Raw genomic sequence first — 24464 nt, 5'->3', positions numbered from 1 at the left:
AAGACGCCTTGGGAAAAAAAGATAAACACTTTGGGTACAGTGTTGCATGAGTTAAAATGCAACAGCACTGAAACCTGAAAATTAGCCTGAACGTGCCTTGTATTGAAGTGGTTAAGAACTCACAACTTGTTATGTGTATAAACGACACCTGTCCACAGAATCTCTTTCTTCCATTCAAACCTCACCATCATGGGCAAGACCAAAGAGCTGTCAAAGGACGTCGGGGGGCAAGATTGTAAACCTGCACAAGGCTGGAATGGGCTATAAGACCATCAGCAAGAAGCTTGGTGAGACAGAGACAACCGTTGGAGTGATTATTTGCAAATGAAAGAACTACAAACTAACCATCAATCGCCCTCGGTCTGGAGCTCCATGCAAGATTTTGCCTCATGGGGTAAGGATGATCTTGAGAAAAGTGAGGGATCAGCCCAGAACTACACGGAAGGAGCATGTGAATGATCTCAAGGCAGTTGGGACCAGTCACCAAACCATTGGTAACAACAATATGCTGCCGTGGATTGAAATCCTGCAGCACCTGCAAGGTCCCCCTCCTCAAGAAGGCACATGTACAGGCCCACGTCCCAGGATTGGGAGAAAGTGCTGTGGTCAGAGGAGATCAAAATTGAGCTCTTTGGCATTAACTCGACTTGCCGTGTTTGGAGGAAGAAAATTGATGACTATGACCCTAAGAACACCATTCCTACAGTCAAGCACGGAGGTGGAAACATTATGCTTTGGGGCTGTTTCTCTACTAAAAGGTACAGGCCAACTTTGACGCATTGAGGGGCCAATGGATGGGGCCATGTATTGTAAAATCTTGGATAAGAACCTTCTTCCCTCAGCCAGAACACTGAAGATGGGTCTTCCAGCATGACAATGACCCAAAACATACTGCCAAGGCAACAAAGGAGTGGCTCAAAGAGAAGCACATTAAGGTCATGGCGTGGCCTAGCCACTCTCTAGACCTTAATCCTAAAGACAATTTCTGGGAGGGAACTGAAACTTTGAGTTGACAAGTGACAGCCAAGAAACCTTAAGGATTTAGAGAAGATCTGTAAAGAAGAGTGGACCAAAATCTCTCCTGAGATGTGTGCAAACCTGGTAACCAACTACAAGAAATGTTCTTACCTCTGTGCTTGCCAACAAGGGTTTCTCCACCCAGTACTAAGTCATGTTTTGCTTGGGGATCAAATACTTATTTTACTCACTGAATTGCAACTCAAATTTATAACATTTGTATTAGGGCTGCAACTAACGATTATTTTCATAATTGATTAGTTGGCCAATTATGGTTTCGATTAATCGGTTAACAACCTTAAAAAAAAAAAAAGAAAAAAAAAAGTGTGGTGTATAATTTAGGTAATATGTAAAGTTTAGGGAGCAAAATCTGTAATCCACTCTGAGAATAACAGACAGAAATGATATACTATTAGAGGTTGAATCTGGTAAATATCATCACACTCAAAGATCAATTCTTATTTTTTTATTTAAAAAAAAAAAAAAAAAAAAAAAAAAAAAGTTGACTGTTTTGCAGATTTTCAAACAGAATATATTATATGCTGGCCGTACAAAAACAATGTATTTTTAAGATTGTTCGTTCAATTTTTTTAATCATTACTGGGGTCAAATCAACATTCGTTTTCAACCACAATGATGGAAAAATTTAGAAATAGAAAACGTCTTGGTGAAAGGAAAATATGCTGCAGAAATCTCCCTCCCTTGAGTCTGGCTGCAACCATTTTAACTGTGGCAGCTGAAGCTGCTGCCTGTTCACTTCCTTTATTTACACAGACACACCTCCAGCTCTGCAGCTCTCATTGGCCCTCTTATGACTCATCCCTCCTCCCTTCCTGGCAAACTCTCACAAGAGTGAGTAAGGTGCATGATGTCATAAGCCTAGGCTTTTTACCAGACAAGAAACAAGAAGTGGGCTGTATAAGGTATTTATTGGCAGAAAAAAAAAATGTTTTACTACCCAAAGTTAAAACAACAAGGGCAGAAGATTTAATAGATGGAAAGTTGAAAAAAAAAAAAAAAATGACTGAAGGTCCGCTTTAAAAGTAAGGTTTCACTTGTTATGAAAATACTTCCAGCATTATCAGCACCAGTTATCTTCAGCTTTACTCTACTGCGGAACCCTTAATGGAAAAAAGTTTTCAATAAAAATTACTGGAGAAAAAAAAAGTCTGGCATTCATGTCTGTGGAGGCAAATGCTGGACTCGGGAGCGAGCCCGCAAGGTAACCCCCTTGGGAGAGAGCTTCTCCTAGGGGGTTATCTTATGCAGGGAGGAGCCACGAGAGGTGCCGGGGGAACCCAGAAAAGGATGTTCGGGGCCACTCTGTGCAAAACGAGCTGTACAGTGGAGGCAAGTATGATATGTTTGTTATTTAAAAAAAAAAAAAAAAAAAAAAAAAAAAAAAACAACAATCCGTTACAATCACTTTAAGAAGTGTATAACTGTATATATGGCTGCTATTTTTAGGTTAAAAAGGGTTGGGGAACTGTATATATTGATGTCACGTGTGTCCTATGTATGACTGCTATAGGGACATGGGGAACTGCAAAGTTCACAGGTCAAAGCGGCTTTGCTGCTGCCTCCTAGATTCTGTAACCCTTTTTCAAAACTGCTTACAAACAACTGAGCAAAGGAGCACTACATGTCCCTGTGCTACAAACTTCATACATGTAGAAACCAGAAAAACACAATAAACACAGCTTAGACTGCAATGCGTTATCCTCATATCACTGCACTTGCAGCAAGCCTGCAAAAATATATCAAACTCATTTATAATTAACAGTGTGGATGGCACAGTCTAAATACAAATCAATGTCAAGTTTGAAAACTGAACATGGGGCTTAAACCTTGCAGTCTCCTCCTAAATAAAATGAATATAAGGCATGAACTGTGCAGTTTACATGAATTTTGATGCGTAGACCATAATCTAATTCTCAGACCCTGCCCGCAGGGCTCACTCTTTGGGCACATTCTATAGATCTGTACACAAGAGCACAAGGAAATCTAGCCAACTAATGTGTCACAGATCCTTTTTATCTATCATGGTTTAACTTGGCCCGCTTTTATAATCAATGGCTTGGGCACCCAGTATGAAATACAAAAACTTTATAAAATTTAAATCATTTCTGAAATTTATTCATTAGCATTACATTTATGCTATAGACATATCTACAAGATCGATAGATCGGTAGATGTATTTTATTGGGATTTTATGTGATAGACCAACACAAAGTGGCACATAATTGTGAAGTGGAAAGAAATAATAAATAGTTATCAAACTCGTTTACAATTAAATATCTAAAAAGTGTGGTGTGCATTTGTATTCAGCCCCCCTTTACTCGGATACACTTAACTAAAATTTAGTGGAACCAATTTCCTTCAGAAGTCACCTAATTAGTAAATAGAGTCCACCTGTGTGTAATTTAATCTCAGAATAAATGCAGCTATTCTGTGAAGCCCTCAGGAGGTTTGTTAGATAACCTTAGTGAACAAACAGCATGATGAAGGCCAAGGAACACACCAGACAGGTCATGGATAAAGTTGTGGAGACGTTTAAAGCAGGGTTAGGTTATAAATATCCCAAGCTTTGAACATCTCACTGAGCACTGTTCAATCCATCATCCGAAAATGGAAAGAGTGCGGCACAACTGCAAACCTACCAAGACATGGCTGTCCACCTAAACTGACAGACCGGGCAAGGAGAGCATTAATCAGAGAAGCAGCCAAGAGGCCCATGGTAACGCTGGAGGAGCTGCAGAGATCCACAGTTCAGGTGGGGGAATCTGTCCACAGGACAACTATTAGTTGTACACTTCACATATCTGGCCTTTATGGAACAGTGGAAAGAAGAAAGCCATTGCTGAAAGCAAGCCATAAGAAGTCCTGTTTGCAGTTTGCGAGAAGCCATGTGGGGGACACAGCAAACATGTGGAAGAAGGTACTCTGGTCAGATGAGACCAAAAATTGAACTTTTTGGCCTAAAAGCAAAACACTATGTGTGGTGGAAAACTAACACTGCACATCACCCTGAACACACCATCCCCACCGTGAAACATGGTGGTGGCAGCATCATGTTGTGGGGATGCTTACCTTCAGCAGGGAAGCTGGTCAGAGTTGATGGGAAGATGGATGGAGCCAAATACAGGGCATTCTTAGAAGAAAACCTGTTAGAGTCTACAAAAGACTTGATACTGGGGAGGAGATTCACCTTCCAGAAGGACAACGACCCTAAAAATACAGCCAGAACTACAATGGAATGGTTTAGATCAAAGCATATTCATGCGTTAGAATGGCCCAGTCAAAGTCCCGACCTAAATCCAATTCAGAATCTGTGGCAAGACACAGACGCTCTCCATCCAATCTGACAGAGCTTGAGCTATTTTGCCAAGAAGAATGGGCAAAACTGTCACTGTCTAGATGTGCAAAGCTGGTAGAGACATCCCCAAAAAGACTTGTAGCTGTAATTGCAGTGGAAGGTGGTTCTACAAAGTATTGACTCGGAGGGGCTGAATACACATATATATATATATATATATATATATATATATATATATATATATATATATATATATATATATATATATATATATATATATATATATATATATATATATATATATATATATATATATATATATATATATATATATATATATATATATATCCAAGACATGGCTCTCCACCTAAACGGACAGACCAGGCAAGGAGAGCATTCAGAGAAGTATCCAAGAGGCCCATGGTAACTGTGGAGGAGCTGCAGAGATCCACAGCTCAGGTGGGAGAATCTGTCCACAGGACAGAAATATTATTTATTTAGATCTACAGTGACTGCACTTCCAAGTGCACTTGTAGTGCACAGTGGATTTGCCTTTAGTAAATCAACCCCAGTAAGTAGTAAGTGGCGAGTGTGTCCTATTACTGATAGGGGGGCATACATGTCGCAGGCCAGTCCAGAGACCATTAGGATGGCAGACAACAGTGCTAGTGCAGTGGAAGCATGCGGACTCACCACCACAAAAAACTTTTTTCAAACAATTGCGTCTGCAGGTAAAACGATGGCAAGTGTTTTCTGGTACAAACATGGCGTTATTGATATGGATTTTCTACCCTGTGGTACCACTATTAACAGTGAATATTACGGTCGTGTTCTAAGTGATAATTACAGGACATACTACATATAGAAAACAAAAGCAAACATTTTTTATTGACTACAAAAAAATCTCTTGAAAGCATTTACCTATAGTGAGATCGTGAACAGGCTGAAACCGCTTATCTGTAAACTGAAGCAGAAGACATGACTTCCCAACCCCTACAAAAGATAAAACATAGATAGAGACATCACTAATGAACAGAATATACCAAAATTCACAAACATACAATAATACAAAACAGTTTATTAGTCAGTATATAAAAAGCAAGTTTCAAGTGTGCCCTTAGAACCATGCAAGTTTTAGGACCTGTTTAACCACAATACCAGCCACCTCCCCCCCTTCCTGCCCAGGGCAATTTTCATCTTTCAGCGCTTTTTAAATGACAATTGCGCGGTCATGCAACACTGTACCTAAACAAAATTTTTATCATTTTGTTCCCACAAACAGACCCCTTTCACACTGGGGCGCGTTTCCGGCGGTTTAGCACTAAAAATAGCATCTGAAAAGCGCCTCTAAAGCCTCCCTAGTGTAAACGCCTGAGTGCTTTCACACTTGGGCAATGCACTTGCAGGACGGGAGAAAAAAAAAAAAAAAGTCCTGCAAGCAGCATCTTTGGGGCGGAGGAGCGGCGTATACGCCGCTCCTCCCCCGGCCCAGCCATTGAAATCAATGAGCAGCGCTTTAGCAGCGGTGCTTTTCAGGCGCTTTTAACCCTTTCCTCGGCTGCTAGTGGGGGTTAAAGGTGGCGCGCTAGCGTCCGAAAAGCGCCACTATAACAGCGGCTCTTTACCGTTAACGTCCACAGCCCCCCCACCACCCCCCAACGTGAAAATAGCCTTTTTGGTGATCTTTGATCACCACTGGGGTTTTTATTTTTTGCTAAACAAATAAAAAAAGGGGACCAAAAATTTGGAAGGGGGGGGTTTTTCTTTGTTTCCGTTATAAAATTTTGATGAGGTGGCACCAATGAGGTGATACAAAGCCATGTCTGTCCTTCTGCACCTGCTCTCTGTAAGCGGATACGTCCTGGGATATCTGATGTGCATATCCCAGGAGGCTGCTGGAGCAAAGTACCTGTCATTCATGCCTGGGTGAGATTGGAGGGAAGGAGGGAGACTACAAGCATGGTATCACTGCACTCATGTTTCATAGGGACTATGAATCAGTCTGCCACAGAGGCAGACAGGACTTGTAGTTTGTTTATTCACAAATATAGCTGTGAAAATTTCTAAAGTGACAGCTACTGCAGGGGAGAAGAATCCCCACACACTGTCACACATGGGAGGGTCCCATGTGCATCATGTTACACCCTAAATGTAACATTCAACATGGTCCAAAAGGTGGTGTTAGCCTTTAAGATTTGGGGGGGGTTGAGGGTTGCAAAGATGCCAAGTGGTTTTGGGGGAGTGAAGGTCTGTTTTAAGTTCAACTGAATCAAGGTTCTAATTTTAGCACAATAAAATCACAAAAAGGGATACAAAATTACAGGTAGCTAAACCTGAAAAAATTGTTGTGCTGATTTCAGAGCACAGCCATCTTAACTATATGCATTATGCTTCTTGTTTGTTGAGTTTACATTGATTGCTACATGACTGCACGAGTGTCTCACGCCCACCTGTGACCACAAGATCTTCTAAGACGCAAAGATGAGAGGAAGTTACTTCAAAACCGTTAGCAGAAACACCCGTAAGTAGATGTTATTTCATTAAAACATCACAGAACGTAGGGTTATTCTAGATTTTAAAGGGCATGCATATTCCTATGCTTTGCACATCACGTTAAGTTAGACTGTCCAAAAATGCATTACTGAAAGAGAACTTTACGAAAGAGAGCGTCAGAATCATTCTTGATGAATTCCGTTAACGTCTGTTGTGCAATCTGGAAAGAAACAAGGGACTCCTCAATGGCCTTCCAGATGATCAGGTAAGTGCATAGATTTTATATTAGACAAGGATTAGATAAGGATTGAGCATCTGGAAATAAAGACTTCATTTAACTTTATCAGAAACACTGGATACATGTTCATATACAGATGTGCCATTCACATCTATACATTCATATTACATTGCCCGAATGAAGAAATGTACAGTTACTCAGGGATTATTCCTTCCACTTTCCAATGCTGAACTGGCAAAATGAAAGGGAGAATCTGTTTTGGCATGCCCAGCTGACATAGGGATAGAGAAGGACTCTATTTGTTAGTTTTTTTTTTTTTTTTTTTGCAGTCCTTTCAGAGTGCCCAGCATGCTTTGTAGACATACAAATCTTAAAAGTGGTTCTAAAGCCAAATAACAGGTTTTTTTATTTTTTTTATTTTCACCGTAATGCTTTACGCTCAAAGTAAAAACAAAAAAAAAAAAACTTCCACGATTTGTTCCAACTCCCTCCCTAAATTCTTACCCGAGTCCTGTATCAATACAGCGCTGTGCCCATATGTAGCAGTGCTGGTTCTCTCTCTCCCCTCTCTCACAGGCTCATTGGCTCCTGCTGCTGTCAATCTAATGAAGGGAACAGGGCCGAGCCACACTGTGTCTATAAACATACACAGCTCAGTTTGGGAGTGAGCCCGCAGGTGCGCCACCATAGGAAGCAGCTTCCTATGGGGGCGCACAGAGAAGAGGAAGAGGTGAGAGAGGGGACCTGAGATGAGGAAGTTTGGGACTGCCCCATGCCTTGATTTATGTAAATCTAAGTCCTCATGCACACGGACGTTTTTACAGCTGCTTTTTTGAGCTTTTTTTGCAGCCTAAAAAGGCCTGTCTATGTTAGTCTATGGCTTCATGCCCACCTAGGCGTTTTTGAGCTGCAAGTGGCATAGGCGTTTTTAAGCTGTAAAAAAAACCCAGGACCAGTGGGTTCTGAAAGACGTTTTTCAGCTGTAAAAACGCTCTAACGCTGAAAAACGCGCAAAAACGCTCAAAAACGTCATTCACCGACGTTTTTTAGCATTTTTGATCCATTGAAAAAAAAAAAAAAAAAAAAAAAACGCTCAAAAACGCTACGCGGAAAAACGCTCAAAAACGCTATTGCAAAAACGCTGAAAAAAGTTAAAAAAAATCACTGCAAAGATACTGGCGTTTTCATAACGTTTTTTTAACAGCCTGTGTGCATGAGGGCTAAAGGAATACAAATTTTGCTTTAACTGGTTAATAAGTGTTGGCTGAAATCCAGCAGGCTGAACGAAAAACAAAAAACTGAAAAGCTCAACAGGAGCCGCTGTACTAACTATGCAATGTTAGTACAGCAACATCCCCCACTGAGCTATTGTGTGCCAACAGCAGGAAAGCCCTATCAGCGCTCTCTTGGCCGATCAGCAGGCGTTTTTTGGTCACACCCCTTCAACAGAAGTAGGCTGAATGGCCGCCTTCTGTCAGACCAGCTGCTGTATACACAGGGAGGAAGCCGGACGTTTATCGAACTGGCAGATTCCGGCCCACATTCGGGCTGTGTACTGGCGTAAAATTGGAGTGTGCAAAATATAGTGCAGCTCTGAAAAGAAACCAATCAGACCTATTCTGCCCATAAAACAATTAGACTGGGAGCAAAAATTGATGAGACCCCCCACAACAAGGAAAGTGAAGAAAAAGGGGGACGTGGAGGTGCCCCACGCTGCACCTCCTTCCACCAGGTTCCAAGCAATGTGTTACACACAAAAACCGCCCAGTTCTGTAGGACTGCCTTTTAAAGTTTACAGTGACACGTTTCCTGTTCCTGGTGGAGGAGGTGCCATATGCTGCCCTGGAAGACACAGAAAATATACATGAAACTTCAGGGTATGGGTGAGCATATAACGCGCTGCCCCTCCCCCATGTGACAATGCTAGCTGCTCCGAGATTGGCTTAGTGCTGTCACATGGTGCTTGGGAAACAGTTCATAGCCCTGGGTGGGCTCTGACAAAATGGTTTCTTTACCTTAATGCATTCCTTGCATTAATGTGAAAAATGTTTTGCCTCCTGACGTGCCAAGCTCTTCTCGCAGAAGGATTGGGCAGCAGTGAGAGCCTTTAGCCCATGCTGCTGTCAGTCAAATCCTGTGAGCAGGCAGCAGGTGGGTGGGGTTTGGGTTTATGGGCAGGGCTGAGCCACGATGCATGTCTATAGACACACACAGCCACGATGCACATCTGTCAGCTCACACGTCTGTCCCTTGGCAAATGGCTTGCTGTGCTGGCAGACACAAAAGAGCAGGAGCCAAGATCGCCAGTGTGGGACCCCAAGAGAGGAGGTTCATGGCCCCTCTGTGCAATACCACTGTACAGAGCAGGTAAGCAGGACATCTTTTTATTTTATTTAAAAAATGTGCCTTTAGTGATGCTTTAAAAAACTTCCTTCCCCAGTTCCAGCAGCCAACCATGGAAGCGAAGTACCCGAGCATGTACTGCTGGTGGGTAAGGGGGGGTCACTTTAGTGTAAACCTCTTCTAATAGATATGCACCGAAATTTTGGCCGAAAGCGGTGTTATCGGAATTCAGACGATAGGAGAAAAAAAAAGTGTTGATAATGACACTGAAAATCCACGCGATTTTGCCACAATTTAGCTGTGAATTTGTGGTGACTTTTCCGCCATTTTACTGTACTTATGGTGTGTTTTTCATATGTCATGTGACTCAAAAACCGCATAAAAAAAACCAAACACGTTGCATTAATGATGCTTTCTTGCTGTGTTTTCAATGCGATTGAACTGGGAGGTGCGTTTTTTTGTGTTTTTTTTTTTTTTTTTTTTTAACTGACCAAAAATGCAGCAAACAGGATTTTTAATGGAATGGAATTTTAATGGAAGCTCAACAGACCAGTGTGCAGGTATAAATTCAATTTAAAGGGATACATTTTTTTCTTGAGCTTTCCTTGCGTGCCAAAAACGGCCGCCATAAATTCATATTAATTTAAAAATTGATGATATTAATTAAAAAGTCGAATACAATACAATTATATATAAAAAGATAAATATTTTTTAAAAACTGTCATTTTCGGTTTTTGGCCAAGTGCATCCCGCATTTTTGGTGCCAAAATTTCCATTCGGTGCATCCCTATCTTCTAACAAAGCAGTGTACATGAACATACCAGATTATATTTGCATTGGTCCAGGGGGCTCACAAACCTCAGGACTCTCTATTTTCTAAGGAAATCTAGGGTTTGTCCGCCCCCCATCCTATAACTCCCTATAGACTTATTAACATAGCAACAGCTATGTGTCATAGGAAGTTGCAGTAAGTGGCAAGGAAAGGGCCTGCTCTTGACTTTATCTGAAAAACCACTGCTGGGAAAAGGAAGCAGGGTGAGCTGAGCTGTAAAGAAAACAATTTCAGTGATTCTACTGTGAACTTTGAGGATGATTTGCTCCACAGTGTGTGAGTCTACAGAGGTCAGTGAGGGCTTGCTTTAATGAGAATTTACTGTTTATTAAAAGTATGTATATACTTAAAAGTCCATAACTTGGTCACAAGTTCACTAAGGGCCCTTTCACACTGGGGCGGGGGCGGCAGTAAATCGCCGCTATTGTAAGCGGCGATTAACCGTCAGTATTCGGCCCGCTAGCGGCCGAGAAAGGGTTAAAAACCACCGGAAAGCGCCTCTGTAGAGGTGCTTTGCTGGCGGTATAGCCACGCTGTCCCATTGATTTCAATGGGCAGCAGCGGTATACACTCCGCTCCGAAGATGCTGCCAGCAGGACCTGCTAGCGCACCGCTCCAGTGTGAAAGGCCTCGGGGCTGTCACACTGGAGAGACAGCAGCGGCTGTTTCGGGTCGGTTTGCAGGCGCTATTATTAGCGCAATATCGCCTGCAAACCGCCCCAGTGTGAAAAGGCCCTTAATGTTCAGGGAGCACTCATACACGCAGGAACATGTTTGGATTTGTGTTGACCTTTGTTAAGGACATCTGCTGTGATTCTGGTATCAAAACATGGATCAACAGGCAGAGAGACTCTTACATAGTGAAGGACAGACAGACAGACAGACAGACAGACAGACAGACAGACGCTTTGTTGCCAGCAGTAGTCACCTGTAGCCACAGTTTTGCTTTAAGCCTTGATTCACGCTGAGGGTGGGTTTGAAATCGTGCGAGTTCAGCTGAACTCGCACATTTTCTAAGCCGGATTTCAGTTTGAAATTGGAGGCGATTTTTAAGACGTTTGTGCAGGTTCATGCACAGATGTCTATTGAAATGGCCCCCGAAGTCACCATAAGTAATGCAGGAACTACTTTTGGGAATCGGTGTGGCACTGCACCAATTTGGACGGTGCCTATGCTGACAATAGGCTCTGATTTGACATGTCAAATTGGCCGATGTGAGCAGGGGCTAAAACCCAAAATGAACCTTCAGTTTAGATCAGCTAAATACATTTCAGGTGGCTCAGCACAATAACTGTTAAATGCCTTACAGTTTGTTGTCCCGTTAAAGCAGCCACAGAGCTGGGTTCTGAGTAGTAAAGCCTGTGGGGAAGCAGCAAGCTCTCTGTTAGGCTCCATTCACACCTGTACGTCTCCAAAGTCGCATGACTTTGGAGTGCAACTTTGGATATGTGAGACTTGGATGTGACTAGTTGTCTCTCTGCAAAGTCAGATCAACTGTTGAATGTAAAACATTCAGGTAGGACTTTCATTCAACTTTTGAGGGGTAACATTGAAGCCTATGGCCCTCAAGTTATATGAAATTTGGACCAAAAGTAGTGCATGAACTACTTTAAGTCGCACATAAATGAATGGTTTTCATTGGAAAACAAGGTATGACTTGCCATGCGACTTTGAAGTCCAAAGTCACATGACAAGTAGCACAAGTGTGAATGGGTTCTAAGGCTGGATTCACACCTATGCATTTTTAGTGCTTTTTGCATATTTGCACTACAGAATGTGTTCCATAGGAAACCATGTTATATGGACTGTAGTGAAAATCTGCAAAATGCAAAAAGCACTAAAAATGCATAGGTGGGAATCCAGCCTAAAGGTCTGGCACAACCTTTACTGAGTAAGATCTATACCTCTGAAGTTAGCAAAACTCATGTGTCCTGCTAAATAGAGAGTTCTAGCTTACTCAGTTGGGGGCGTGTCAGACCCCTCAAAATAGATCTCTGCTTTCCCATATTGAGCAAGGATCATACTCTGCAGCATTCTGGCAGGGGAGAGGCTTTACTATTCCCGTTGAGGCTACTTTTGAGAAAAAAAAAAAAAAAAGTAAGAACTTACAAATCTTTTTGTTTTTTGATGGATCTGAACTGTATTTAGTGGATTTAAACTGAAAGTTCAAATGGGTTTTACATATTAGTTTTGCCAATGGGTGCAAAGGGATCAGGAGTGGCGTCCCACTGGATCTCTAGATCAAAGTGATTGTAAACCCTCACATATACCCAGTGAAGTGACTGGCCTCATGTTATACACAAAGATGAAACAAATCCTCCTACAGAAGTTGTACTTGTCTATCTGCAGTCTTCTCTTATCTCCATGCACTCAAAGTGCTGAATATTTAAAGTTTCTATAAAAAAAAAAAAAAAAAAAGTTCGTAGAGCCGAAGTTACACTCTGCAGAGCTCAGTGAGGAAAGCTCTGAGAGCAGATTGGAGGGAAGAGACAGCTCACAGGAACAGAGCTGAGTCTGTAAATCTACTGGAGATCCCTCCCCTGTCACCATTCTTCTCTTAGGGCCCTTTCACACTGGGGCAGGGTCGGCGGTAAAGCACCGCTATTATAAGCGGCGATTTACCATTGGTATTCGGCCGCTAGCGGGGCGGTTTTACCCCCCGCTAGCGGCCGAGAAGGGGTTAAATACCACCGCAAAGCGCCTCTGAAGAGGTGCTTTGCCAGCGGTATAGCCGCGCTGTCCCATTGATTTCAGTGGGCAGGAGCGGTGAAGGAGAGGTATACACTCCGCTCCGAAGATGCTGCTAGCAGGACTTTTTTTCCCGTCCAGCTAGCGCACCGCTCCAGTGTGCACCCAGGCTTAAAGTTTGCCGGAGACAAAGCAGCGGCACTTTCGGGTCGGTTTGCAGGCGCTATTATTAGCGAAATAGCGCCTGCAAACCGCCCCAGTGTGAAAAGGCCCTAAGTGTCAGGAAAACTTTTCAGATGTCATTCATGATGATAGCAGAGGAACAAAGCAGTAGACAGAAATGACGGATTGTTGGCCAACAAAGCGTCAGACTTTTGTCCGAAGGGCATGTGTCGTGAACTTGTCTTGCATACAAACAGCACACAATTGTCGGTCAACAAACACGAATGTAGTGACGTACTACGAGGAATTTCAGCTCTTGAGCACCACCCTTTGGGCACCTTCTGCTAATGTCGTGTTTGGTGAGCATTGATTCCGAGCATGCGTGTTTGTACTTTGGACTTTTGTGTGACGGACTTGGTTATACACAATACGAAAATCTGACAACAGACTGTTGTCCGCCGAAAATGTACTAGCCTGCCAGCCAACATTTGTTGTTGGAAAGTTGGACAACAATTGTCTGATGGAGCACCAAGGTTCGGATTTTAGGCAAACGGTGTGTCTTCACACAATTCCCTGCCGAAAATCTGATTGTGTGTACAAGGCTTTAGTGCTCTTAATTGATACAAGTTCCCACTATAGAGGGAGATGCTTTGTTCAAATTTCATGTCTGAAATCTGGGAACAACTTTAAGCCTGGGTTTACACTATTGCTAACACAGACATTGCATGTGATTCACAACGCATTGCTGTGCAGATCACATGCGATGTCTGTGTGATGCGAATTCAGCCATACAGTTTGTATGGCTGAACTCTCATGGCATTCACACGAAAATGCTAAAGGACCCTTTTTTTTCCCGCACTGGAATCGGATCGTATGGGTGTTCTCACCTATACGACCTAATTCCGGCCCAAATTCAGTTCGCCCTGCGAATCGATCTGGGGGTGTGATCAACATTGTATTGACACTCGCAGTGGTTCGTAAAGGGTAGTGTGAACTGGCTGCGGGGGAGATGCGGGAACCCGCACTAAAATCACAATGGTTCCCACATAGCAAATAGTGTTAACCAGGGCCAAAGATCAACTATAAACTTTAGAAAAGTTTATTTTAACCAGAAGGAACAAGCGCATATATTTAAAGTGCAACTAAAGCTTCGCTATTACATACTGTGAGCATGCAAGCTTTTTTTTTGCGCAGAAGAGACCTGTAATGTCTCTTCTGCAATAAACTACACCTATCTGCTTGCTCATAGCAATCCCCAGAATGTAAACTGAGCTGCACAGGTACAGCTCAGCTTACAGCGGCCGGGCCAATCCATGTGTGCTGGAATGACTAGTTCCTGCACAGCTCCGCTTACAGCGGCCAATTCCTGTGTGCTGGAATGACTAGCTCCTGCGCATGCACAGCTCAGCTTACAGCAGCCAATTCCTGTGTGCTGGAATGACTAGCCCCTGCACATGCACAGCTCCGCTTACAGCAGCCAATTCCTGTGTGCTGGAATGACTAGCTCCTGCGCGTGCACAGCTCAGCTTACAGCAGCCAATTCCTGTGTGCTGGAATGACTAGCCCCTGGGCATGCACAGCTCCGCTTACAGCGGCCAATCCCTGTGTGCTGGAATGACTAGCTCCTGTGCATGCACAGCTCCGCTTACAGCAGCCAATCCCTGTGTGCTGGAATGACTAGCTCCTGTGCATGCACAGCTCCGCTTACAGCGGCCAATCCCTGTGTGCTGGAATGACTAGCTCCTGTGCATGCACAGCTCCGCTTACAGCGGCCAATCCCTGTGTGCTGGAATGACTAGCTCCTGTGCATGCACAGCTCAGCTTACAGTGGCCAATCCCTGTGTGCTGGAATGACTAGCTCCTGCGCATGCACAGCTCAGTTTACAGTGGCCAATCCCTGTGTGCTGGAATGACTAGCCGCATGTGCGGTAGTGATGTCATGCCATCAAATGAAGATGGCACAAAAAAAAAAAAAAAAAAAGAAGACACCGACACCAGCAAGGGATGGATGCATTTTCAGATTATTTTTCTGAAAATGCTAGCTGCTGTTATGCCGAATAAGAAGAAATGGCTGCACACCACAGTAATGATCCAAGATCCTTTATTGGACATCCCAAGTAACAGCACAGGACCAGAATGCCTGGTAGACGCTTTTTACCCAATTCAAACGTGCTTAATCATGTAATGATAAAGCACATTGGAGGGGAGTCTTCCTTGCTGTTATGCTGACCCACTGGTATCTATACTTCCAGAGCCAGTAATTGGCACAAAACAGAATATTTACAAGTCCTGATCTATAATGGCCCTGGGCCAATGGAATTACTGAAGAAAGCCATCGTGACAGCCAGGCACATAGCATTTCAGAAGGAAAGGTCAGCAATGGCTACCCCCTTATTCCTCACAGGACTTTAGATGATGAAATAAATGCAAGTTTCCCTCAGAGCAATCTGCTTTTAGTAATCCACAATAGAGAACCCCCAACAGGCAGAAAATAAAGAGGAGGGACCTGAGAGAATGCCATCCATAATAAACAATGAGGAGCCTTTGTTATTATGGGTGGATCACCTGCAGCTGATACAACTTGCCCACCAGAAGACACGTCCACACAAGCACATGCAGCAGCACAGCTAGAACTGGGAGAAGCCCGCACCTGTGTCGCCGATGATGATATATTTGAACAGATAAGCATACGACATGACTGCTGCACACCAACCACACAGATGATCACAGGGTGTAGTCTCTCTGCCCACTGGACCTGCTCTCGATGGTATGACAAGAGACTATCCGTTCCCCAGGCCTCCTCTCGGATGCTCCAGGAAGTCTTCACTTATTGGTTACTAAACTACAGCTAGAACCTACGTCTGAGTCCTCCGTCACGACACCACGTGATATCCATGCTACTTACTACACATTGGTCCTGCGCTTGGAAAATGTCACGGTGACTTCCGGGGTTTTTACCGGAAGCTGGTCTTCCGCCATCTTGGTGGAGGCGGAGAAGTGTGGTTATAAAAAGAAAGGGCTAGCCGGTTGAAGATGGAGGTAAGTGGATTGGTCACTGTTGTGGGGTGAGGGTTAGGAGTGGCGGGTCTCTGGGCAGAAGACAGCGTCCAGGAAGCGCGTGTTGCCTTTGTAAAGGCAGAGTATGGCGAGCCGTGTTCTTCTATGAGTCTAGGTGGTGGATTGCTTTGTATGGGCCTGTTAGCTGCACTCTGTAGGAGAAGGAAGGTGTCTTCTACCAGCTCTATGTAGAGGAAGGTGGCATTGTGCCAGCTTGTTGGGTGATCTCAGGGAGAAGTACAGGATCTGACAATTGTCTACGTGCACATTCATTCTCATCCCCAGCCTTGTCTGAGTGAAGGCAAAATAGAAGATGGCTTGCTATGTCCACTAAACCCTGCTTCCACTGAAACTACACTGGATCTGAGGGCCACAAATGCTGTTTAATTAATTTTCAATATTCTAAGCCATGTGTGCCCAAGCTTTTCAAGAGTGAGGGGCACTTTAAGCGACTTGGTAACCAGTCGTGGGCAACGATGAGTGGGTGAATGACAGGTTTGTGTTCACGCTGCATATACAGAACAGACACAGCTCACTCTACTCTATGGGCTCTCCAATCTCCCCAAATGGAAGAGAACAGATCCCCTTTAGGTTTTTTTTGCAGATCGGAGTGGCAGGTGTAAACACAGGTCTGTTTACATCTGCTGATCCATAGAGGTGAATGGAGGGTCCAATTGGGCCTGCCTGAAAGGTGAACCCAATTGGACAAAAGGGGACTAAGACTGCTTTCACACTGATGTGCTGCTGTTAACTTGCACCTGCACTTTACCATAGACTTCTATTATATCCTGCAGGTGTAGTGCACTTTCTGAAAGCGCAGCAAAACTCCTGCTTTCAGAAAGCGCACCAAACCCACAGGTAATATCAGAATCTATGGCTCAGTGCAGGTGACCTGCAGGTACACTGTGCTGAACTTGCCAATCAGTTTGAAAGCAGCCCAGTAACCACTGCAGAAGAGATCTGACCATATGCACTCCGATTTTAGTAATAAACTGACCTTTAATAAGTCTTCCATTCAGGTTTTGCTGGCTGTTGCTGTCTCCAGCGCAGTGCATTTGGTATCACTCAGCCTGTGATGGGAGCCGGGGCTATACAGGAAGCATGGGCTTATGCAGCTGTTTGCTTCCTCTACCACCAGCTCCATATACAACACTGATGCTCTAGGATGGTGGGCCGGCAACCCGTTATCTGGGCTTGCCGACCTGCCACATCAGAGGGCTCCACAGGCCACATGTGGGGCACCCCTATTCTGCTTTATTTTACTGTGAAATCATTTTGAAACCCCCCCAGCATTTCTGGCTGTGGCCATTTTGAGTAAGGGCAGATAATTCATGCAGCATTTACTTAGCTCATGCATGCAGGAGGGTATGCTTAGCTGGGAAAACCCCTCAAGACTCTTGGGATGTATTTCTCATTTGCCTAGGTCAGAAACCAGGAAGTAATTGAAGAAATGTAAAAAATGAAAGGTTCAAACAAGTAAATATAATATATATTTTTTGTCTAGTTACTAATGTTAACTGCTTAAGGATTAAAAATTGTCCCTGTTGACAGAGTGAAGTTTCTCTTTAAAATGATATTAAGCCCTTACTTTTTAACGCCTTCATGACCAGGGTCAAAACAAACCTTCAAAAAGAGAAGTCAAGCCTGAGCTTGTTTGGCTGGGCTTCTCCTATGGATCACAGGAGTGCAGTTTGTTTGCACGCCTGTGACCAGTTTTCAGCAGAGAATGGTCTGAAGTCCACTCTCTGCTGACGTCTCTGGAATCAGTCCAGGCACCGCATCATCACGACAGTAAAGTCTGGATCCACCAGGTGCCTGGACTGATGCCTGTCTCAGTCTCTCAGCGAGCCGCTGAGAGACTGAGATGCCGCTCCCCGCCCCTCCACAGCTCAGCGCTCCAATGAGCTTGGAAGAGCAGAGAGGAGAGCTGCTGATTGACAGTCAGCAGCTCTCCTCGGTGTTCGATGGCTCGGTTCTCAGTGCAGAGACGCCAGGGGACAGATGCAGCATTGGTCCGATGTATATCAATGCAATTACTTAGTGTATCCAGGTGGATTATGCCAGGTTTGTTTTTTCAGGACAAATTGGACTTTCATTTAGTGGTAAATGGTAATGAATATCTTCATTATGGTCACAAAATAGTAAAAATATTCATTTTTTTTTTGTATTTCTGGCCATTATCATAACTTACCACCACAGAACAACCAAAAATAAATTCTCCTGATCATCATGATTGCAGCGATACCACATGTTTGTACCTGTAGTAGGGCCCAGAAACAATAGTGCCCCTTTTTCTTTTTTTTAATCCTACCTAAAGTATACTGACTCTGATCTTTGACGCTGATGGTGCCCTTTTTCCCTTGCCTTAACCACTTGCTGCCGGAAGGCCCATCAGATAATGTCCCTAGGTTGAAGTGGTGCCATCTGGAAGATTCCTGCAGCTACAGGTGTCCGCCAGCGATGCTCTATCCTGCAAAAGCCATCCTAGTGGCTCAGGAGCTGCTGGGTTGCTTTTACAGGCAGTGGGAGGGGACGTGCTACCCTGCAGTGGCTCTCATGTGTGTTTGAAGACCCGAAAAACCGATCTGGCGGCGGATTGCTATAGAGCTGGCTGCTGACCTTAAGCTCTCCTGCTATGATCCTGGGAGGCCGGAAGTGACATAATGCTGTAACTTCTGGTGCTAGCAGATGTAAACACTGCCAGTTCTTTCCCCTGGAAAGCTGAGATAGGGGTCCCCCCATCTCATGCTTTCCAGGGTAGAGGAGATGTCTGAAGTCTCGTTGACCCCAGTTGTCTCCATAAAGAGGACGTGTCACCATGAATGTTAGAGGAAGAGCGATAATTCTAGCACTAGACATCCTCTATATCGCCCCTTTCACACCAGCAGACTGATCGGTCCAATCATTGTACTCTTTGGGGAGGCGGATGTCAGCGTGTTTGCTGACACCCGCCTGGCATCCAACCCGTCAAAATCCGCTGAAAACAGACGTATGGCGACATGTTCGCCATCTGTCCCAACAGGTCAGAACGGATGACAGTCTGATGGAAACAGACATGCAGTCTGTTTTGATCAGGACTGCCCCGTAGAGGAGAGCGGGCTCTGTCCTTCTGCGCTCTGCATAGCAGACACGGACTTGTCATCTGCCAGCTCAGTGAAGAGATCCCCTACTGAGCAGGCAGATTCCACTCAGACGGATGTGGCCCGTGTGAAAGGGTCATAACTCTAAACTGGTAACCTGTATATATTTAAAAAAAAAAAAAGAAAAAGGAAAGAAAAAAAGTAAAACATCGCCTATAGAGATTTTTAAGTACCGTAGTATTGAGCGATTCCACAAATGTGCACAATTCTAAAGCATGACATGTTTGGTCTCTATTTATTTGGAGTAACATCTTTTATGTTTTACCAAAAAAAATGCTGCGTAAATGCCATATGACATAAAAACAACCGCAATTTTATTCTCCAGGGTCTTTGCTAAAAAAAAAAATATATATAATATAATGTGTGGGGGTTCTGAGTAATTTATCCAAAAAATTATGATTTTTACATGTTGGAGAGAAATGCCAGAATTGGCCTGGTTGTGAAGTGGTTAATCTCACCACTGACCTAGAAAAGAAAAAAAAAAACCTTAATCTAGCTATTTTATTTCTTTTTTTTTTTTACATTCTTTTCTTCTACCCTGCCAAGGAGAGGACGATACAATATATCTTCTCTCCATTCAGAGGAGAGAAAAAAAAAACAAACACCACAGGGGTGGCCTGCATAGTGACTGATTACTGTGATAGCTAAACAGAAGCAATCAAAGCGATCAGGTCATGGGGAACGGGGCTTCCAGCACAAACACAAGAACACATGTATATGGAGCACCTAGGTTTGAAGCCCACCTCCTGCATGCTTCCTCTATGTTACCATGTCATAAAGGGGTTAATTTGTTGTTTGTACCTGTAGTAGGGCCAAGAAACAATAGTGCACATTTTGCGTTTTATTTTCGGGTATCCAACCTAAAACGCACTTTGTGGCCTTTGACCTGGTCTGTGATCGTTAAGGCTGGGTTCACACATGTGCGGCTGCAGGTACATGCCTGGGGTCCGGTGCATCTCTGTTTGCCAGTTCAGGTGCAATGCAGGTCCGAATTTTTGTCTGAATTCGCACCTGTACTGGACCCAAACATGCACTGTATCATTTTTTCAATCTGGACCGCGGCCGCCCCAGACGTGTGAACTGGCTCCATTGAGAGCCGGTCACACTTGCCTGTCATGCGAGTTGGATGTGGATGGATAAATTTGCATATGTGTGAACCCAGCCTTAAGCCTTGTACACACAATTGGATTTTCTGACAGGAAATGTGTGATGACAGGCTGTTGGCGGAAAATCCAGCTGTTTGTACGCTCCATCGGACAATTGTTGCTGGACTTTCCATGGACAAATGTTGGATAGCAGGCTTTAAAATTTTCCACGGACAAATGTCTATTGTCAGATTTTCAGATTGTGTGGACAAAAGTCAAAAGTACAAGCACGCATGCTCATAATCAAGGACGAGCCAGAAGCGGTTGGTCTTGTAAACTAGCGTTCGTAATGGAGAATTAACATTCGTGACGCAGCAAATTATGAAATGGCGAAATGCAGCGCACAATTCTCTTCTTCTTTAAGGGTCCTTTTACACTGGGGCGGTTTGCAGGCGCTATTGCGCTAATAATAGCGCCTGCAAACCGACCCGAAAGTGCCGCTGCTTCCATTCCAGTGTGAAAGCCCCGAGGGCTTTCACACTGGAGCGATGCGCTGGCAGGACGGTAAAAAAAGTCCTGCTAGCAGCATCTTCGGAGCGGTGAAGGAGCGGAGTGTATACCGCTCCTTCACCGCTCCTGCCCATTGAAATCAGTGGGACGGCGCGACTATACCGCCAGCAAAGCGCCTCTGCTGCAAGAGGGGGGTAAAACCGCCCCGGTAGCGGCCGCATACCGACGGTAAAGCGCCGCTTACAATAGCGGCGCTTTACCGCCGATGCTGCCGCCCGCCCCAGTGTGAAAGGGCTCTTATGGGATAATAATGAAGTTGCTTTGCTGGTGATACTGATGGAGTTATTGCAAACAAATTTTCAAAGGCTTTTTTCTAGTGATATCAAGAATAATATTATTATGCTTTTTTTTTTTTTTTCTTCTATTTGAACAAATTACCACAACACCATTATCCCGTAGTTTTTAAGATCAAAGATACAACTATGTTGGTGTCCCTTGTCAATTTTACATTGAATTTTTTAAAATGTAAATGCCTACTCCCAAACTGTCATTTGAAGTAAAACACATAGCCAAGTATTATTCTCCACAATTATTTTATTGTGGATTAAAAAAAAGAAAACAAATAAAATTAGATATGCTATCTGCCAATAGAACTTAACCAAAAAGTGCATACTATGCATCCAAAAAAAAATATAGAAAATATACCAAATCAAATCATTATTATTCAACCAAATTAATTTAGGGGGTCAACAATGCCAAGAGTTGTGAAAGCAGAGTTCTGTCATCCGGAGATAATTCTGAAAATCATCTGGATTATTCTCCTGGAGCTCCCGCAGCAAAGGCATATGACATAATTTTTGGTCACCATTAATAAAAGCAACCAATTTTTGGTCCAAGAAATCCTCCTCCTCCTCCTGTTCCTGGACTTGGGTCAAAGCAATAACTCCAAGGCCAATAATAAATAACACATTATGTCCTCAGATTCCGGAACATGTCTGGTTGATGAATGGCCGTTCAGAAACGAACTGAAAAGCGCGAATCAACACTCACCAAACTTCTACTAACACGAAATTAGCAGAAGGAGCACAAAGGGTGGCGCTAAAGAGCTGAAAAACAACGTAGTACGTCACTACGTTCGTGTTTGTTGGCCCACAATTCCTTGCCGTTTGTATACAAGACAAGTTCCTGGCCAACGCCCTTTGGACAAAAGTCTGCGGAAAATCCGATCGTGTGTGTGAGGCTTAACTCTGACCTTGACACTAATTTAGATTGCCCTTATCTAGCCATTTTATCTTTATTTATTTTTTTACTCTTCTCCCCTGAGTAGAAAAAGATACATTGAGGAGAAAAAAAAAAAAAACAGTACAGGTGTGGATTTTATTGAACGATCACTGTGATAGCCAGTCATGTTTTTGAAAGGTGGGCCGCTTGACTCCTGATCATTTGTAGAAGACTTGGAGCTGTCAGTGACAGCTCTTTATTAATGTTGGGAGTGCACTTCCAACACAAACATTAAGCACATATACTGTATGTGGTGCCTCGGTAGAAGACTCACTTCTGTGGCACTGTATATATGTGTTAGCTTGGTGTTAAAGAGGTAAAAAAGGTTAACTGACCACGCTGACATCTGTGTTGAACACTGGCTATGGTGATCTGTCTAAAAATGGATGCCAAAATATAATTCTCTGTACCAGCTCACTCCTCCACTGACTAGCACTGTACCTGCGCACCCCACCACTGACTGCCACTGTCCCCACAATTGTACATTGCTGTGATTGGGGCTGGGTTCATACTGTTGTGAATCACGTAACGTGTTCTGTTAAGGCAACCCATTCATTTGAATTAACTTTTTTTGTTTTCGAATGCAGCAAGCTACAACACACGGTAATGCATTACCAAGCGCTGGGGTGCCATTAAGAATGAATGTACAGTGCATCAACATGTGTTTTTGCAGCTCAAAAGTGGACACCCAGCCTTAGGCCCCTTTCACGCGATCGGCCCGCCTGTCTGTTTTTCAGGCGAAGCTAAGCGGGCCACCCATTGACTTGTATGTGCCCGCTGACACCCGCCTGCCATCCGATCTGACAAGATCCGCACAAAACAGATGGCGACATGTTCGCCATCTGTCCAGCGGATCAGATAAAAATGGACAGGCTGTCTGTTTTCATCCTATAGAGGACAGTGGGGCTCTGACAGGTCCATCCCTGCACAGTGAGCAGTGGAGTGGATCCGCCCTGTGTGAAAGGGGCCTTAGGCTAGGTTCACACCTATGCGTTTTTTAGTTTGCAGAAACACACTACAGTCCATTTAACATGGTTACCACTAGCTGGTTGTTAAGGAGCAGGCTGGGAAGTCAGTCTGTGCATCCTAAACAACCGATGAGTCATCAGCTGTCAGCGGGTTTTTCTGTTGACAGCTGAATGTAAAAACAAGAATTGCTGGCAATAAAACAAATGGGGGGAGAGACGGTGTGGGGTCCCCCCAAATCCCTTTGGGACATCAATCCGCAGACCTCCACAACCACTGGCCAGGGTTGTGGGGAAGAGGCCCTTGTCCCCATCAACACACCATGGGGACAAGGTGCTTTGGGAGGGGGGGCAGGGGCAGAGCCTCGACTGCCCCCAAGGCACCACCCCCCCATGTTGAGGTCATGTGGCCTGGTATGGATCAGGAGGGGGGGGGGGCACTCATTCGTCCTCCTTGCTGGTGTAAGGCTACATTCGGAGATTTGGGCTGGTGCAAATTTTAGTGGCAGGAATCAGATGCCTGCTGCGCTGAGGTCTGGCCGCCGGCCCTATTCACTATAATGACAGGTTGTTGGAGGCTGCAGCTATTCATGGCTCTTTGCACAGCCAGCAATTACTTGCAGTGATCACTGCTGGAAGCACTTTGTGGTGTGGTGAGTGTTCAAAGCAAAACATGGCTCCTCACCCCCCCCAACTCAATTTTATTTCAAGTGTTCATGTCACTGTACAGCAGCGTGATGTGCTGCTGTACAGTGACATGCAATCCTGCACAGTGTGCTGCTATAAAATGCTCTGGGCTGTGTTGCAGTGTGAATGGGACATAAAGGAAACAATTTTTTTTCTGTCTCCTTGTGGTGACTGGGGTTTTACAGTGCATTAAAGTGTTACTAAACCCACAACAATAAAATCAGTCTATATATGCAGTAAAGCATGCTTGTAATACTCACTGTGGAACCCCAAGGGGTTAATGCTGCATATGGTGCAAAAAGTCTGTATGATCCTTTTTTTCTCTGATCCTCCCCTTCTTCCACTGTCCCCAGTCCATTTGCTGATAGAACAGAGCCTTTGGGAGGGTGCATGTCATCAGCACAGGGCCAATCAGCACTGTCTAGATAGAGGGTCAGGAATCCTGCAGCCTCTAAGGACAGTCAGAGTAGGATGAAAACTCCTCCTACAAGCTTTAACCAGACACTGATAGCAGTATATAGCAGTCTTGTGACTTCTGATGACAAAAGGTCTTTTGTAGTTTATATTCACTAAGATAATTACATTTCCATGTTCTGTGTACTGTGGGAGATCAGATATAGTGAGTGCAGGATCCTGGGTTTAGTAACACT

At 44.1% G+C, this 24464-nt stretch overlaps 2 protein-coding genes across 2 annotated transcripts in view; one reads left to right on the top strand and one right to left on the bottom strand.

Annotated features, from left to right (window-relative positions):
• Positions 1-15970, bottom strand: part of RAB2B (RAB2B, member RAS oncogene family) — a 51263-nt gene extending 35293 nt beyond the window's left edge. The window contains exons 1-2 of the mRNA XM_073631558.1: positions 15740-15970; positions 5255-5326 (exon numbers count right to left, since the gene is read on the bottom strand). Coding sequence (XP_073487659.1) covers positions 5255-5326; positions 15740-15785 — 118 coding nt within the window. The 5' untranslated portion in view covers positions 15786-15970. The remainder of the gene's footprint in view (positions 1-5254; positions 5327-15739) is intronic.
• Positions 15971-16007: 37 nt separating this feature from the next.
• TOX4 (TOX high mobility group box family member 4) overlaps positions 16008-24464 on the top strand; it is a 66830-nt gene continuing 58373 nt past the window's right edge. Inside the window, exon 1 of the mRNA XM_073631533.1 lies at positions 16008-16128. Coding sequence (XP_073487634.1) covers positions 16123-16128 — 6 coding nt within the window. The 5' untranslated portion in view covers positions 16008-16122. The remainder of the gene's footprint in view (positions 16129-24464) is intronic.

This window comes from Aquarana catesbeiana, linkage group LG01 (genome assembly GCF_042186555.1).
Source record: "Aquarana catesbeiana isolate 2022-GZ linkage group LG01, ASM4218655v1, whole genome shotgun sequence".
Taxonomy (NCBI): Eukaryota; Metazoa; Chordata; class Amphibia; order Anura; family Ranidae; genus Aquarana; species Aquarana catesbeiana.
The sequence above is the reverse complement of the archived record's forward strand: the minus strand, read 5'-3'. Positions and strand labels throughout refer to the sequence as shown.